Here is an 18,431-nt window from a genome sequence, read left to right on the forward strand (position 1 = left end):
TTACTTGCAACTTAGCACATGTAAATAATCAAATTAATTAAAATAAATTTAACATCGGTAACATATAATCTTTGTCTTGCTTGTGTTTCATTTATTTTACCTTTTTTATTTTGTTGGTTTACACCTTTTAATCTTTTCCTTAAACTAGGGTGGCTAATGCCATAGCTAGTCATATTCGAAAGTTATTTTTGTTTAGCCTTATGTCACAATTATAATTGTTATAGAATTGATGAGAGAAAATATGTAAACAAATATTTTAGGAGTATAAATATCCGCACACTATTATTAAGGGTTGAAAAAACAATTAATTTTAATGAGGGCAAATAAGTAAATAAACATTTTAGAGGGTATAATTGTCCAAACCCTATTCATAAGAGTTATCTCAAACTTTTAAAAGGTAGAGATTGCGGCTAAAGTGTTATGCTGCAAGTAATGTGAAACATAAAATGATTTGATTGTATCTTAGCAACAAGAATCTCATTAAAAGAATATGAGTATGATTGAGAGAGATGACCAATCTATTACATACTATTAAAGGCGAAACTAAGAAGAACACTTGGCAACATATAATTAAAAGTTCACCCTTCAAAACTACATGCTTAAGAAAAATCATTGCTACATAAAAAGAAGGTTTGTAGTATTGTACCTAAATTATGACTTTTACTCTATTAAAAAAAAAAAAAAATTATGACTTTTACTTTGTACAAATTCTAAAGTAAATTTCCTAAACATCAAATTGCTCATTATAACTATTACATGTTTAATTATTTTCTCTCGCATATTTTTTCATACTTTTTAATCCTTGGTGAACCGATAGATAATATTTACACCATTTTTTTTGGTGAATGTATTATCGTTATAATTATTTAGCAATCGTGCATTGCACGGGGTTTGATATAGTATCTTAATAAAAAAATCAAGCGAAAGCAACCTGAAAGACATAAGGAAAAGCAAGGAATTGGAAAAGTAGCAGGAATATCCAATGCGAGCTACTGGCAACCAGGGAGGGAATTATTAATGTTCAAAGACTCTTATCACAACTGGAGATTAAGACAGACAACAAGATGAGTATTCCTAGCATTGAAGAACCCAAATAAGGCACCAAAAGAAGTGAAGAACCTAATCCTTAATATCGTTCAAATATATTTATTTTTGTTGCTGTTATGTTCTAAGTCTGTAGTCACTAGAGCTCATAATCTAACCAATGCAGCTAGAAGAGGGAGGAAATACAATTTTCTCAACTTGAGAAATGTTGTATGTTTCTCAAAGGGTATTTTCATCTGTTTGGTAAAATAAGCAAGGTTATTTTCGTTTTGGCCTTGTATAGTTGTATCTCTAGTTCTCTACCAAAAAAAAAAAAAAAAAAAAAAAAAAAAAAAGAGAAGAAAAGTAAGGCAACAATTACAAGTACTCCGTAGTAAAAAGATAAAAAAAGTTGTTCTCATGAATGTAAAATCGCCAACAAAGTTGTTTAAAATAACATAATATTGCATACTTTCTATAATGAAAGAAAACTATCGTAAGGTTCACCAGGTCTCTCTTTCCTTCCAACCCTCCCCTCACATATTTTCCCTAATAATCGAAAATTTTCCAATCGCCATATACCAGAAACGATTAAAGCTTCAATTTAGCAGATTTAACATTGAATTCACGCCAATTCATCCTTCAACAAGAAATACCGGGTGCAAAGCCCTTCAATTTCTTCAAACATCTATGAATCTGCTGTAGAATTGGAATCAACTTGAATATTTGCATCCAATCGTTCATTCATTATCATCAGTTTGCTGAAATGAGGCCAATTAGGCTTCCTGAACCTCCCACTAGTCCCAGGGGCATGCCGGAGATCTTCGAAGGAGGTGTTTTTGGTGTAATTCGACGTGCCGTCATTATCGGCAATGGATTCCCAGGTGCAGAAAACCAGTGTGTTGGCTTGGCTCGTGCTCTTGGGCTCTCCGACAACCACCTCTTCTATGTAAGTTTATTTTAATTGGTGGAAATTTATGGGATCAATTTCTTTTATATAACTGGCGACTTTAGTTATCTTATTGTTATTATTGGTCTTTGTGAATCATCAGTCATGTGCTTTTCTTAATTTCCATTTCCATCATTTAGTGTCTAATTATGCTTGATTGAAGGGTTTGAGGCATGGAATTCTCTACTCATTCTCTTGTAAGTTGTAACTAAGGCTAGGCTTTCCATCATCACCAACTGAAATGTAAATGCTAGATATCTTACAGTGAGGTGATGCATGAGTGTGTGAGACGGACAAAGACGATGCCAATAATTGTTCGTGTATTTTGAGGATAACTATATGTCTAATATGTCTTGGAGCTGTTAGACATCTGATGCTCTGTATGTGTGCTTTGGTTGCTTCGTAATAGAATATAAGCAGTAGACTATGAGTCTGTGACAACGTATTTACCTGTTTGTTTTCCTATATGTGGTTGTTAGAGGTCCGGATTTCCTTTCTTTTTTGGCCAAAGAGTAAAACAAACAGATGCTTAGGTCCCTTTACTGGTAATCATTGCTGGTTTTGATGACAAATACATGAACTAATACTATTACACTAGTTCACGTACAACAAATTATCTTCCTTGAAAGGCTAGAGATTTCACAAGGACTAGAGATTACATTTCCTCTTCATACCTAAACGAGATTTGGAGTTATTCTTCCTTCCCCTTCCTTTTATTGGCAATACGATGACCGTTGGCTTTCCTGTTATGGTTCTTTTGTTATTCCGGGGAGTTGTGCTTCTTCTTGGCTTGTTACATGTAGATATGTAGGATTACTTTTACTCGGTGCCACTAGACTCTGCCATGGACTAATATCCGCATCTTTGGCTGCCGTAGAACCTCCAAATGTGAACTAATTACTTCAGGACCCATGTTTCATCCAAAATGATTAAAGGTCTGGGTTTGCTGCTCAATCAAATTACATTAATTTGGGACCTCCAATAACATATTCGTTTTTGGGTTGAAGGCGTGAACCTGTTAAAAGCCATTGAACAAGAGTGATAAATTTGTTTTCCTTTCTTTGTTTGAGATTGTTGATATCACCCTAGAAATTCATGCAAAAAGATGGATTCTTTTTGTTCACGAAGATTGTTTTTCTAGTTGAAGATAAGATACACATGGGGGACCAAATCAACACCCATGATATCCTAGGTTATAGAGTGCTGCCTTGCTGGCATATCTACACTGCATTGAATCATAATGCACTTAAATTTGTTTACTGTAATGGACTTTGTCATGAAGGGCCTGAACCCTTCAGCACTCCTATGATCTTAATTGTTGTATAAGGGCAACAAGGGCTGAAGACTTCCAGTCTACTACAGTTGCGAGTACTTCATCATTTTTTTTTAGATTTGAACTTTTGACCGTGGGATTTTGAAGGGCCACATTTGATTCACAATCCTATCTCTCTGTAAAATATATCCCTCCATGATCTCAATTATTGTATAAGGCCAACAAGGGATGATGATTTCCAATCTATTCCAGTTGTGAGAACTTGATCATTCTCTTAAGATCTGAGCTTTTGATTGCAGGATTTTGAAAGGCCACATTCTATTAACTAAAAAATGTTTTCTTTCTTGTATCACAATAATAAGGTTTTGTTCTAGTGATCTCCTCACATTGCTGGAAAATTAGTTGGGGATTTAAAGAAATAAAACTGATGGTTGCCGAAGTGATGGCAAGTCACTTGACTCACTTCTTGTAAAGTGAATTCTTGCTATCTTCTTTGAACTAGCTCAACTGAAGTGTTGTACTTTGCCATTATTGCTTGGAAAGTTGGAATGCAGTTTCATAATGCACAATTACTGGTTTGGCAGGTTCATTTCTTAGCATTTATAGAACTAGGATCAATATCCTGTTCTCATGATACCATTCTCTATAATTTGCTAGCAGTTTCAGCTGTTTATGAGAATGCTAATGCTCTAGTGATCCGTTTTTATGTTATAAACTACTTCCTTTGTTTTTTTTTACTTGACCCGCTCACTTTTACATTATTCACCATCCCTCCTTTGACCTTGTTTGTGAATTATATGTAAGGGAAAACATATTCCCGTGGGATCTTGTTAGAATCATCTCAATAAGTACTATCACAATATATAATTTTTATAATTTTTACTTGTAGAGGATTAAATTTATTGATGGTTAAAATTGTGCATAAGCAAGCGTAATAAAGGAAACAGGTTAAGTAAAAAAGAATGAGGAAGTATTAGTTTTCGTGACAAGCTTTTGTGATACACATAATGTTCGGATATTGATGTTACCAAAGGCAACATGTTGGACTTGGGTTTTATCTTGCTGGATCCAAATTCGACCCGGTCAATAATAAGACACTCAAACCCTTGATTCCACTCTGACTTTGTCTTCATATGCTTGAATCCAAGTTTGTTAGGGTTAAACTCTATCTCCTCCAAACATGACTAGATTCTTGTTCCTCTCTTGATATAAATCTATATATCACATGTGAATTTCCAAAAGAATGTAGAAAGGAAAATAACTGAATCTAAATATCTCTTGAATATTCAAATAAAATGCATATTAAACTTTTAAAGTCATAAACTTATCTACTACCTTCATTTATGAAAGCTCTTAACACTTTATGGTTGTCATTTTTCTAAAAGTTCTTAAGCTCTTAACACTCTCACTTTATTCCATTTTGGCAAAACTATTTTACTACATTAATCTTCTTACCTCACAATATTTACACCTCCCACCCATTTTCTCTTACTTTGAACACCTTTTCCTTACACACATCCCTCCCTAACTTTGTCCACATTTTTCCTAACCTTAATTTTTGTGTAAGTAGTAAACGTTGAGAACTTTTGGAATCAGAGATAATACATGTTTTACATAAATAAGGTCAATAAAGAAAGAAAAGAAAGCCAGGTTGCTTTGTCCAGGTCTCCAGGACCTTTAGAAGTCAGGTCCATCTGTGCTTACTAATTTGGGTGCATCAATGTGTTTTGATATATATTGAAGGAAATGGCTCAAGTCATTGGCTTTTATGTTGCTTGGTATGTTGACCCTATGCATCCACCCAGCATTTACTTCGCCAATTATGGAGGGAGATGAAACTTTGGGTTCTGACAACATTTATATACTAGAGAGGAGGGGTGAGGAATGGTTAGACTGTAAAGTTTTAACATAAAGGCAATTCTACAGAGAAGAAAACATATGGTAGTTACTGGAACTAATTAGTTTTTGGATTGGACTTGGAGGTTGGTTGGGTTTTTTCAGTTTTCTTAGGGTCCAAATCCGGCCTTCCTTCTAACAGATTTAGATTTGCTTATCTAGGATCTGTTCAAATCTTCAGATCAGGTCAGACTTTAATCGGATTTGGAGTAAATTGCCATCACATGCAGATTACATTGAACATATGCTGCAGCCTACAGCTGTTGTATTATCATGTTTGTGCAGAATGGTGAAACTAACTCTATTTTCTTGATTATGCAGCGTGTTACAAGGCCCAGAGGAGGAATCAATGAGTGGCTTCATTGGCTTCCTGTTTCGCTCCATAAGAAATTGGATTACATCATTAGACAAATGAGTGTTTATTCACATTTTTGGTTTGCGTCAAGAGAGAAGAAATCTATTTCCCTTTCTTCAACTACCTTTAGCAGTGTTGGCTTATCATCTGTTTGGGAAGCTGATGTGAAGCAGATAGTGAGCATGGCCCATAAAACTTTTGAAAAGTATACTCTTGTTCCTCTTAATCATACTCCTATTTTTGTAAGTGCAACAATTGACTTGCACATAGTTTTAAGCATTTTATTTGACTTTGTTAGAACTTAGAATAATATGTAAGTGGGGTTTGTTGGGGAATTAAAAATTATAAAAAAGAGATAGTGGGTGAATAATTTATTTAAAAGTAAATAATGTGAGAGAAAGAGAATAATAAATAAAAAGTAAAAGTGTGAGTGAAGAGAGATATATTAAAAAAAGTATAGAGGATTTCTATTTTTGGAATTGTTTACTTAACAAAAAAAAAGCTGTTTATGGAATTTTTTGCTTCTTAAAAAAAATAAAAATAACGGAGGGAGTATTGAGTAAACTATTCCTGTTTTTAGTTCTGACCTGCATGGCTGTGAACATTAAGTGGAGCTTGAAGGAAATGATGTCTGTGAAGCATAATCATAATTTGGATTTGGTGTGCCTTCAACAACTTTTTTATTTATTGTATTGTCTTGGTCCAAGCTAGATAAGAGACGCGTGATTGAACCAATGAAAACCAGCTTCTGAATTTACAGTTTAGCCCAATCAAATGGTTTAAATTTGTCCTACAACCCATAAGACAGAGGGATTTGGAGGGGGGAGGGGGATGGGGATGAAAGAGTTTAGGAGATACAGGGAAAAATCTCAAGATTTCTTGTGCAACGGACTAGCGTGTTTCACTCGAGAAATAGATAGATTAGAAGGAAGGTTGTCGTTTGTATTAGCTTAAAGCTTGCGTAAATGCGTTAATGGCTTTAGGCCATCACTCTCCAATGTCAAAATACAAATAATTTCTGAACAAACTTCTCTATTCTAGACCACTTCTATTTATACTACTACTACATTGCAAAGGGTTGGCAAACAAGGCCTTAATTGCTACAAGTACTATTCTTGTCTTCTTCTTACTTTACCACAGTAAAAATCAATAACCAAGGTTGCTTGTCTGCTGCACTTTTAACGGTCCTCTGCCTGGCCTTGTAGTGGGCACGGCTTGTTGTTGTTGTTGGTCTGCTGCTGCTGCTTCTTCTGTAGCCTGCTGTAGGTTAAGATAGTGGGTGGTGGTAGTGGGTTCATTGCATCTTGCAGGACTGGATACAAAAACATTAAATAATTTACCTCTAGGCCTAACTTTCCTAGCTATAAAGAAAGCAAAGCAATTGTGTGCTCTAAGCTAATTGAAATTGTGAGATTGTGCTACTGAATACTGGTCATTTTCAGACAGAAAGGAAATGCTGGAGTTCATGGAACTGTAGTCACTGATATCAAAAGAGCGTAAATTTTTTCCTTCTACGGGAAGGCAATAGAAAATGCAGCTTACTTGATCTTCTTTTTGTATATGCTGGGTAGCATTTTGGACTTGTGATCTATATCAAACAGTGTGTCTTCTTATGTGCTTCTGACTACATCTTTTTGTATTGCTGATCTTTGTTAACATAGACATCATCTCCAATTCTTGCTATGCTGGGCTTTTCTTTTTAATGGTAGTACATTTTCGAAGGCATCTCTGTGTTTAGAACTATTGCTCACTTAGTAGCATTAGAAATTGTTGAATTGCTATATTTTTTCCATGCCTAATATGGAATATATTTTCTTGCAGGGATGGCCCTTTATTGGTGATTGCATCTGGAAGGGATACAATATCTGTTTCTAGCTCCATCAGACAGCTGGCATCTGATTATGTGTTTGTTGTACAGGTTTGCTGTTGGTGTTTCCTCTCTGCCTTCCAACTTTGTGACTTTCTTGTGAGTTTTGGTCTGTTTTCTTCAACATAAATAAATTAAGATGATCAATGGGGAAATTAATTTGCATACTTTGGGGTCGAGACTTCAATTTTGTACATCTCATGAAATTGCTTTATGGTGTGGACTTATAATGACTAGTATATAGAATTAATGACTTAAATGACCTGTAAGCATGCTTGCATGGTGTTACCTCTTTTTCTGAAAGTTGTTAATATTTTGTTTGCACATAAATTGAGGCAATTGGAGATAATGTGGTGAGTGGGTGTAAGAAAAAGGTGCGTGGATGAAGTAAGAATGATAGAGTGTGTAAAAAGGTAGCCGAATTTAAGAAATGGATAAAGTAAGAGAGAGTGAATGAAAAGGTGTAAATATTGTGGGGTAAGAGGGTCAACTTAGTTAATGGGGTTTGCCAATTCTAAAACGGATGAAAATGGAAATGGTTAAGAACTTTCAAATATTGAGGTAAATCATTTGACTTTTGTTGATTTCCCTCTTTGAATATTCCAACTGCTGTTTGATACATTTTCTATCTAATGGCTGATGAATTTGCTAGTTTGCTTTGGAAACAATGATCATGTCGCACTTGATTTTTCCTTAAATAAGTGTTCTAAGGCATGTACATCATGCTTCTCTTTGGGACTGCAGATTCAACATCCAAGAACACGTTTAGATAGATTTGACATGGTTATTACACCTCGTCATGATTACTATCCTTTAACTCCTGAAGCACAAGAGCAGATTCCTCAGTTTCTCCGACCATGGATTACTCCACGTGAACCACCTGGTAGGAATGTGGTATGTTCCTGGCTGGATTTTCCTGGTGTTCTCCGTTAATTTGCCTTTTCTTGATATTTTGAATATGCAAACCTTTTGTTGATTCATATTTATTGATGTTTGAATCTTGAGTTTAGGTCCTCACTGTTGGTGCTTTGCATCAAATTGATTCTGCTACCCTACGAAGTGCAGCGAAAACATGGCATGATGAGTTTGCTTCTCTGTCTAGGCCATTGCTTGTTGTCAATATTGGGGGCCCCACAAGTAAATTACTCAGCATTCTCTTTGTAGCCTTTTTTGTTCTCTAATGTCTGTTCTCTCCACCCCATTTACTTATTTCAGAAAAGCTTAATACTTCCTCTGTTCCACAAATATTGCAACAAGGATCAAATTACGCATATCAAAGCGCATTTTATATGTTAAATATCTATAATTATATAAGAGTAAAAATTATAAAAAGTTGATATTGTGAAAGTATTTTAAGAGATGAATCTAACAAGACCCCACATGACTATATTTTACTTTACGTATAAATCATAATTTGCGGTCAAACAAGCATGATAAATAGTGCAAAAGTCCAGCTGTTGCAATATTACTAGAACGGAGGAAGTAAGATTTATTTAAGTTGAGATTAGTTTGGAAGACTCACAAACAAGCTCTATTATATTTCAAAATAGTTGCAGATAAGAATAAGTTTTAGACCTGTTGAAGAGAACGGGTTATCAGTCATATTGCTGATCATAAGAAACTTCCTTAGTCAAATATGGTAAGTATCATAGCAAAGGAAAATGGAGGCAATAATTCAAGTGAGCAGTGGTTAGAGGTTGTCCATTAAAGAAAATTAGTTTGGTAGGAGTGGATTGATTGTCCATTAAAGAAATATTAGTTTGGTTGGAGTGGATTGAAGTACAAAATTTTTATTGCCTAAGCTCTTTATTGTAGTTTAAGTCTTGGATGCTTGTGCTCTATTCTCCTTTATTCAACCTGTAAGACTGACTCAGCTTCCAAACTCCTTGACTCCTTGTTTCATGTTGTTCTGATGGCACCTGGCAAAAAGATCCGACTCATGTATGTTAACTCAAATATTTGACTACTTTTCTGGCCAGAGCTGTTTTGTGGGAGAAACTTCAGATGTAGGGATCTTTTTTCTTTCGAAAATTCTAAATCTTTGGACTGAATTGGTAGCTTACATATGTTTTCCATAGAATTGCAAAGAATGCAAACTGAATGGGGGCTACATTGGTGTATGGTCAGTCACCACTAGTAGTTGGCTGCCATTGCCCCTGCCAATTTAAGGCTTCTGGGTGAAAACGCATAATAAACAGGAATTTCATCCTGACATATCTCATCATTGGCTCATGGGTGTTTGCCATTGTTAATTTTATTAGTCTTAAAGTTCCCTATCAAACCAAAGCTAAGTGAAAGGGGCTAAAAAGGATTGAAAAGCAGTAAAATGATAGTAATGTTGCATGGAAATATAATATGTGCTGTAATGTCTTTATTTCTGGTATTAATCTTGAGTTCATACTAGTTGGAGTTGTGTTGACTACTTAATACACGAAACAAATTTCAGGAAAAGATAGAAACCCCTGGACCACACAATTCTATACTCACAGATTCTTCAAGGAGAAAAAGCATGCCAGAGCCAGACCTTATTTCCATTTGTTTCATTTATTATTTTGTTTTTTTTATTTTTATATAACTTGCCTTTAACGGATGCCTATTTTTAAATGTTATCTTATTCCTAATGCTGAAATCTATATTTTATTAGTTATTGAGTAATGACCTATTTTGGCTGAGTTCTATTGAGTAATGACCTATTTTGTTAAACACGTATTGTGGCCATCTTTACACCTTTCCCTTGTTTTTATTTTGAAATAAAATAGAATATTTACAGTGAGGTTTTTGGTGTTTTATTGGGAGGAGACAAAAGTGTGGGCCAGAGATGGCCCTAGATGAACATATAGCTTTAACAATCAAGTACACATTTTAGTTACAAGATAATTTAAAAAGGTTACACTGCATACAAAATAACAAATAGAGCAGAGGTAGTATTTACTATACATTTCTATGTAAATAGCTAATACATGCAGCTAATAAACATCTAACAACTAATTGCTTATTTCCAAGAAGGGCCTTTCAGTTTTGTGAAGCAAAAAAAGAACTATATGTTCATAATATGATTTTATGCTAAAAAAATTTGAAACTGTATGAACTATATGTTTGAAACTATATGTTCTTAATTTATAACCTATTTGGTTATTCAGGACCATGATATAATCGTATTTGGGAGAGGAGGGTTCATTTTGGTAGGGTTCATTTATATTCAAAAACTGGTGCTTATTTTTTCTTTTGCTCTATGCCTTTTGCCTTCTGCTTCATTTGGTAGGTAATGTGTTCTTTGACTTGCAATGTATTCTTATTTTAGGCCATTGTCGATATGGTGCTGATCTTGCGAGACAACTGATAGTATACTTACAGAATATTCTTTTGAGCTGTGGTACCATAAGAATATCTTTTTCAAGAAGGACCCCAGAGAAGGTATTTCTGTTTGCTCTCTCATTCAAAACACTTTTGTGCTACTTCATTTTTAAATTCTCACAATATTTGGTGTCTCATAAAGGTTTCCAAGATCATATTGAAAGAATTTGGAGATCATCCTAAAGTTTACATATGGGATGGTGAAGGTAATCTATTCATCTTTATCCTTATCTCAAGGTGGTGATTATAACAGTGTGTTTGGACTTTGGAAATCATTATAATGTGGAAATGTGAGGACAAGTAAAAATATAGAAGTTTCAAACTTTCAAATATTTATTAAAGTGATCGTGCAGTGTCTCCACTCCTACATTGTTTATAATTTCTCTCCACTCACATCTTTTATACTACGTATTTTGAATAAACTATTAACTCACTGTCATTTTCTCACGACGTTTAATCCTCCAATAAACCCCACTCGTATAATATTTTATCCAAATCATATAAGGCTCCTAAAACTCTGCGCGCAGCCTAGTGTAGTACTTGAAAAAAAAAAAAAACAAAGGGATTGAATTGTAAATGATGCAAAGGTAAGTTTATGGGAAGGAAATCCTTCTGTCTTTTATTTTGGGTACCTTTGTATCTATTCAGCTTTACCCTGATTTCTTCAGTTTGTTGAGTTACCATACATGCTGTGATTATTCAACTTCAGTAACCTAACAAACATAGTTGTTGTGCTCTATTTCATTTTTCCTTTTCACCTGTCCTTTAGAGCCAAATCCACATCTAGGGCATCTAGCTTGGGCCGATGCTTTTGTCATCACTGCAGACTCAATCAGTATGCTGAGTGAGGCTTGCAGCACCGGGTAAGTTTCTCTCTCTCTCTGTTTTTTTTTTTTTTTTTTTTTTTTTTTTTTTTTGGCATGCTATCCAATGTTTAGGCTGAGAGAAGAAAGTGTGGTTTACAGGAAGCCTGTTTATGTGATTGGATCTGAGCGTTGTAAGTGGAAATTTGCAGACTTCCACAATACCCTCAAGGAGAGAGGCCTTGTTAGGCCCTTTACTGGTTCCGAGGATGTAAGTTTGCTTTAATGCCCAGAGCAATATTTAATACTATATTTTGCTAAATTTCCTTTACTTCTATTGATTATTCATTATTTTGGTAACTTTAAATATTTTTGAGCTATACTTTGCTAATTTTAGATATTTATGACCTAGAGGATGAAGTTGCAAATTAATGATATGAAAATAACAAAAGAAAAAAGAGGAAGTGGATAAGATATTAAGAGATTAATCCAATATTGCTGTACCACTAACAAAAGAAACAAGGGAGATGAAAAAGAGACATGCAAAACAGGAAGATCTTCAATACTTCCCCCGTGTCTTGATTGATGCATTATATTCTTTTTTGGGATGTTCACATAGATGCATCACTTTTTTTTAGTAAGGTTTTATGTGCGAAATTACTACCTTGTCCTCAAAATAAGTGGGGACTAATGGCAAATATGTAAATCAATTCACTCTCTTTTCTTCTTATTGGTTTGTGTGCTAGTTCTCTATGATGCATCATGTGAGAAACGGTGGAAGTACAACACAAGAAATAAAAAATACTAAATATTTGGGATTGCCGACATCTCTTGCACATAATTTCTTTTCCCCTTTCAACATGTTTAATGAAGACAAAAATGTATTTTAAACTAGCAAAAAACCAAAATTTTATTGGAAAAATTTACAAGAATAATACAAACTTTGCGTGGTCTTCTTTAAACAAGACAAACTTTGATTATTCCTAAACAAGATAAACTTTGATATATATTTTCTTTAAACAAGAAAATTTACCGGTGCTCGTCGAATAGGTCACCATTTGATTTATATTTATTTTGTATTTTTTATATTATGTATTTTGTATTTACATTTTTTTTTTATAGTTTTTTTAGAAGATAAAAAATTAATAATTACCCTCTCCCTTTCCCCCTCCCCACCGTAGCTCACCTCGAATTCCCTCTCCCTCCTGTCCTTAAACCCTAAAAACCCCCTCCCCGCCTTTCCACCTTAACCGAAAACCTGCCCACCTCGAAACCCCTTCGTTGGCAGCCTAAACCCTCTCCCACACGTCGCCGCCGCCCAACTTGCCGAAAACCACCACCTCGAAACCCTAAAACACCTAAATCGAAACCCTAGATTTTGGTTTTAGGGTTTCGACGTACGTGGTGGTTCAGTGGGGTGGAGATGGAACAGGGAGAGGCGAATTAGGTTCGCCGACGCGGGGGAGTGGGGTTTGGGCGCCGGCTGGTGGGTAGGGGAGGGTTTTTCGAGCGAGAGAGGAGGTTTTTATGGTGCGGGGAGGGTGGTTCAAGGGAAGGGGAGGCGCGCCGGTGGGGGTCGAGGTCGGGGGTGGTGCCGACATGGGGTTCAGGGCGAAATCCGCGCCGGGGGGGTGTCGGGACAAGGTGTGGTTGGGGTGGTTTTTTTTTTTTATTATTTTTATTTTTTTTAATAGTTAATTAAATAATTATTTTAAAATTAAATAATTTAAAAGGAAACCAATTTTATGTTGCCACGTGGCATTATTAGCCTTAATTACTAACGGTGTTAACGTCCGTTAGCCATTAATAGCATGTTGTGACATTTTCATAAAACTGAATGGTGTATGGTGAATTTGAAAAATGTTGGTGGTAAAATTAAAACTCAGGGGTATTTGGTGAAAAAACTGATAAAAATATTAACTCGTATAAATAATAAAATTGTAAGATTCCAAAACTTTGAATAAATTTTGTTTCTTTGTTAATCTTCTAATAAATTTGGAAAAATTTACAAGAATAATACAAATTTTGCCTGGCCTTCTTTAAACAAGACAAACTTTGATATGTATTTTTTGTAAACATGACACAACTTGTATGTGACCTATTATAACAGGTTACATACAGGTTATAAGTATTAATAATTAATAATTTAATTAACTTACTTATTATACGTAATTATACCTAATCATTTTTTTAAAGTTAGATCAAATCCTAATTAAAACCTATCTAACATAATTAACTAATCAAACTATTTTATCTAAAAAAAACTAATCAAACTATCTCAAAATCAATAAATAATTGTATCTAAAATAAAAATAATTATTACTTGTATTGTTAATATTATTAATAATACCATTTTTATTGTATAATTATTTAACCAACCCCAATTCCGAGCGAAGTTCAGCGAGCGGGGTTTTGTGGGTGGGTTGCAGATGGGGTTTTCGAGTAGGTTATCGGTGGTTTCAATGGGTTATATTTGGGGGTTTGCAGTGGGTCAGCATTGGGTATGCGGTGGTAAAATGGGTGGTGAGTTGGTAACTTGGTGATTGTGGTGGTGGGATGGGTTTCGGGGTTACTAGGGTTTTTGGGGTTAGTGGTTTTTTTTTTTTTTTTTTTTTTTTTTTTGTGTGTGTGTGTGAAGAATTTTTATTTTACAAGTTGCCACATGACACAATTAACGTTAATGACTAACTGAGTTCACAAAAAAGGTGATATTTTTGTGAAACTTATGGTTATATAGTGAATTTGAAAAATATTGGTGGTATTTAGTAAATTAAGTTAAAACTCAGGGGTATTTGGTGAAAAAACCGTATTGTTATTTATTTGTTTGTTTTTTAAGGTCCTTTGGAAGATGATCTATGGATCACTCTTTATCTACCTCCTTTGGTATTTATTTTTTTATTTTTATTTTTTATTTAATTTCTTATATGGAGCTTGCTGACCCTTCAATGGATGAAAGGTTTTAAGTGATTTCAATGGTGGAATAATGAAGGATTGTCTTAGAACTTAAGAAGGCGATGACTTCTAAGTTTGATCATAGGAGCAACAACCATAAAGCCCTTGAACAAACAGTTCGGAGCTTAACAAGAGTTCACATGAAGAAAAAGTTCCCTGTTTAATAATCAATGAACAAAGATTGTCCTCTATTCAACCAACACCACTTATGGAATCTTAAGGCCCCATAAGCCCATAACTAAAGCCCCTACTCGAAACAATCAAATAATAAGAGTAAGGTTTAACCTAGAGATCTCCTAAATATTTATAGTAAACAAAGTTTTAAGTGATCTTGATTTGCTTCATTTTTTACCACTATTTCACAGATTTTTGGCCAATATGCTTTCTTTTCTTGGATTAAGTGAAATGAAATGTGGGTTGGGTAGGGCTATAAAGGTTTTTGTTTAGGTATATTAGGGCTCTATAGGTTTTTTTATTTTTTATTTTAAGGTGTACAATCCAGTTTAAGTGCAAAAGGGGCAAAAAAAAAAAAAAAAAAAAAAAAAAAAAAGTAAAGGGATTATTCAAGATAAATGATTAACCCTGAATTTATGGCTGTTGCTGGGGGATTTAATTTTGTGAAAAGATTTTGGGTTGAGACTGCACATAGGATGGATAGTTTGGACATTGGAGGCAAATTTTCTTATTTGTGGCAGTGACCCATTTAGTCATTTACCCCAAATTACAACTTTTCTTGATATAGATAGTTGTTCTTTATGGCCTTAATCAATTCTGTTCAATCCAAGCAAGGTCTAATAGTAGTAGTAACCTGATTTTGCAAAACATTTCTATTCTGATGATCTGATATTCTTGAAATTCAGTTAACAGAGAGTTGGAGCTATCCTCCACTCAACGACACTGCTGACGCTGCCTGTAAGATACACCAAGCACTTGCTGAACGTGGATGGACTTTGCGAGCATAGAGGAGCTCCTAGGCAGTTGTGGCTCTTTGTTTTAAGTTCAATCTATTCTTTAACAATTTGTCTAATTATTCCACACATATGGGAGCAGAGGTGATGATTTATTACATATTGGTTTTTGGCATGTTAATATGTATGTTCTTTTTTGTATGGTTAGTGTTTACTGAAGTTAGCGGCCTGTAAAAATACAAGAGGGACGTTTGTCAAAAAAGAAAAAATAAATACAAGAGGAACACTTATTTTAAAATTATTGTATTGAATGCTTTACACAGTGTCTCAAAGGGGCACATATTCATATGTGATATGAGGAGTTTTGTGGTATTCCAATTATCAAGGTTTTTTTTTTTTTTTTTTTTTTTTTTTTTCCTTTCAAAAAAAATTAGTTCTCTGTATGACTTTGCTTGTACTTTTCGTTGCTTGACTTAATTCGTGTTTGTGTAAAGATGGCTGGCAAAACAACTACGGGGTATTAATTGTTTGTTCTTGCTAGTAAACAATCTTTTTTTTTTGAATGGAATAGGGAGGGATGATTTCATAAATTAATAATAGTCATTCGGCACTTACAATCATCCCTAGAAATCTAAATTCTCAATATAAGAATTAAACACCCCTAAACTAATGACATCGTTTCTGAACTGCTCCTGGATAATTTTAGATGTCTTTGCATAGTTCTTGACGGAGTTCCATTGATATATAGTCGTAAAGGTGAAAAAACTTGATTGGTCATCAAGATCTGCAAATTTATTTTCCAAATCTGCACCACTATACTAATAGACCCGTTATTTCACAAATTTGTAAGACGAATCTTTCAAATTTGTATTCCTGCACACACAAAAAACAAACAATACTAAACATCCTACCGTTAGGGAACTGACTAAACCCTACATGGAGGGACTGACTATAATCACCATACTGTTGGTGATATTTATTGGCTAAAAACATTAAATTAAAGAAGAATTTGGGGCTTACCATCGATAAAAATCGATTGCAGCCCCTAAGTTTTACTATAGTGGCTAGGTTTGAAGTGAGAGAACAGAGAAAATTTTAGGGTTTTAAGTGACTAATTACAACATGCACCTAGTAAACAATCTTAAAATACAATAACACTACCTTTGTTTGATATTATTTGCAACTTTTGTCAAAAATGGATGCTACACATTATTTGTACTCCCTCCATGTTTTAATAAGATGTTATACTTTGATCGACACATAGTTTTTGGCAATTTATTTGACTTATAAAATAAGGGAAAAATTGCAAGGAAGGGCCTTTTAAAGGGACGACCTTGTGGCAAAGGTCCTTACAAAAAAAAGGTGGCATCAAAGGTCCTTATAAGTCAGTTGGGTGGTGAGGAGGGGCCTTTGACCGAACTCCGGCGTTGACCTCCGTTTTTCGGCCAAAAAAAGTCACGTGTTGTGCACGTGACACTTAAATCAGCCTTTTTTTTTTTTTCTTTTCTTTCCTCTTTATCTTCTTCATCCCTTTCAATTCCACACCTCCATGAATGGCATTTCCGGCCACACCTCCGCCCACCACACCTCCACCTCCGGCAACAAGGAACCCCATCCCTTTCCCCCACCCTTTCTCCCTTTCAAATCATTCATTACAATGTTCCAATTGGTGCTCTCTATGCATTTTCATTGTGGCTTTCGAATTCGGCTTACATCTATTTGAGTGTTTCATTCATTCAAATGTTGAAGGCTTTGATGCCTGTTGCTGTGTATTCAATTGGAGTCATGTTTCGAGGCGAAACGATGGCGAATATGATGTCGATTTCATTTGGGGTCGCATTTGCTGCTTATGGTGAGGCGAAATTTGATGCTTGGGGTGTAACCCTACAATTACTAGATTGGTAATGATTCAGATCTTATTACCTTCAAAGGGTATTAGTTTTAATCCGATTGCATTGCTATATTATGTTGCTCCTTGTTGTTTGGTGTTTCTATCAATTCCTTGGATGATTGTAGAGTACCCAATTCTAAGGGATTCGTCGAGTTTTCATCTAGTTTGGTTTATATTTGGGACAAATTCTGTTTGTGCTTTTGCTTTGAATCTTGCTGTGTTCTTGCTTGTTGGGAAGACATCGGCTTTGACTATGAATGTTGCTGGGTTGTTAAAGATTGGTTGTTGATTGCGTTTTCGTGGTCTGTGATTAAGGATATTGTTACCCCTATAAATTTGTTTGGGTATGGGTTGGCATTTGTGGGTGTTGGGTACTACAATCACTCTAAGTTGCAGGCATTGAAGGGAGTAAGAAGATGAAGAGGAAAGAAAAGAAAAAAAAAAACAATTGAAAAAGAAGTCACGTGCCAAGCACGTGGTTTTTTTTTGGCCTGAAAATAGAAGTCAACGCCGGAAGTTGGCCGGAATTCGGTCAAAGACCCCTCCTCACCACCCAACTGACTTATAAGGACCTTTGATGCCACCTTTTTTTTATAAGGACCTTTGTCACAAGGTCGTCCCTTTAAAAGACCCTTCCTTGCAATTTTTCCTAAAATAAGAGATAAGTGGGGTAGTTGGAGTATTAGAAAATTGTACTACCTCAATTTCATATTATTTTCAACTTTTGCCGAAAATGGATGCTACATATTATTTGCGACAAATGTTTTCTTTCTTTTTTAGATTTTCATTTATTTCTCTTCTTATCACATGTATCCATATTTTTCTCTCTTCATTTTACACTCACAAACAAATTTTGTTTAGGAGTTCGTGTGTCCTCTAAAGTTGCATATAATATGAATCGGAGTTAGTAAAAGGAAGATATTGGGATTAATAGTTTAGGAAAAATTGAAACTAATAATCCCACCTTTGTCTCATCTTCTCAAAACAATCCCACATTTGCGTATTCGAGAAACAATTTCACCTTTATACCCCATATTCTCAAAACGGGCCTTTAACCGGATAATTAAATTGATAACCTGTTAAAGAAGGTTAGTTGCCATGTGTTACTTTCTGATTGGACTATTTTTATTTTTGAAATAATTATAAGAAAAACAAAAAAA

At 34.8% G+C, this 18,431-nt stretch overlaps 1 protein-coding gene and 1 pseudogene across 2 annotated transcripts; both read left to right on the forward strand.

Moving 5' to 3' along the window:
- Positions 1–1,068: 1,068 nt before the first annotated feature.
- Positions 1,069–15,761, forward strand: LOC110732046 (mitochondrial fission protein ELM1-like). 2 transcript variants are annotated; one of them, XM_021911961.1, is made up of 10 exons: positions 1,069–1,972; positions 5,463–5,701; positions 7,318–7,462; positions 8,108–8,257; positions 8,374–8,500; positions 10,665–10,777; positions 10,860–10,923; positions 11,487–11,580; positions 11,683–11,791; positions 15,333–15,761. In XM_021911961.1, the coding sequence occupies exons 1-10, from the start codon at positions 1,790–1,792 to the stop codon at positions 15,432–15,434; spliced, it is 1,326 nt and encodes a 441-aa protein (XP_021767653.1). In that variant the 5' UTR covers positions 1,069–1,789; the 3' UTR covers positions 15,435–15,761. The 2 variants fall into 2 exon arrangements, with proteins under 2 accessions (XP_021767653.1, XP_021767660.1); XM_021911968.1 differs by having other exon boundaries at positions 1,092–1,972; positions 7,318–7,414.
- LOC110733004 lies at positions 15,513–18,028 on the forward strand (annotated as a pseudogene).
- Positions 18,029–18,431: the final 403 nt, after the last annotated feature.

This window comes from Chenopodium quinoa, unplaced genomic scaffold (assembly GCF_001683475.1).
Source record: "Chenopodium quinoa cultivar QQ74 unplaced genomic scaffold, ASM168347v1, whole genome shotgun sequence".
NCBI lineage: Eukaryota > Viridiplantae > Streptophyta > Magnoliopsida > Caryophyllales > Amaranthaceae > Chenopodium > Chenopodium quinoa.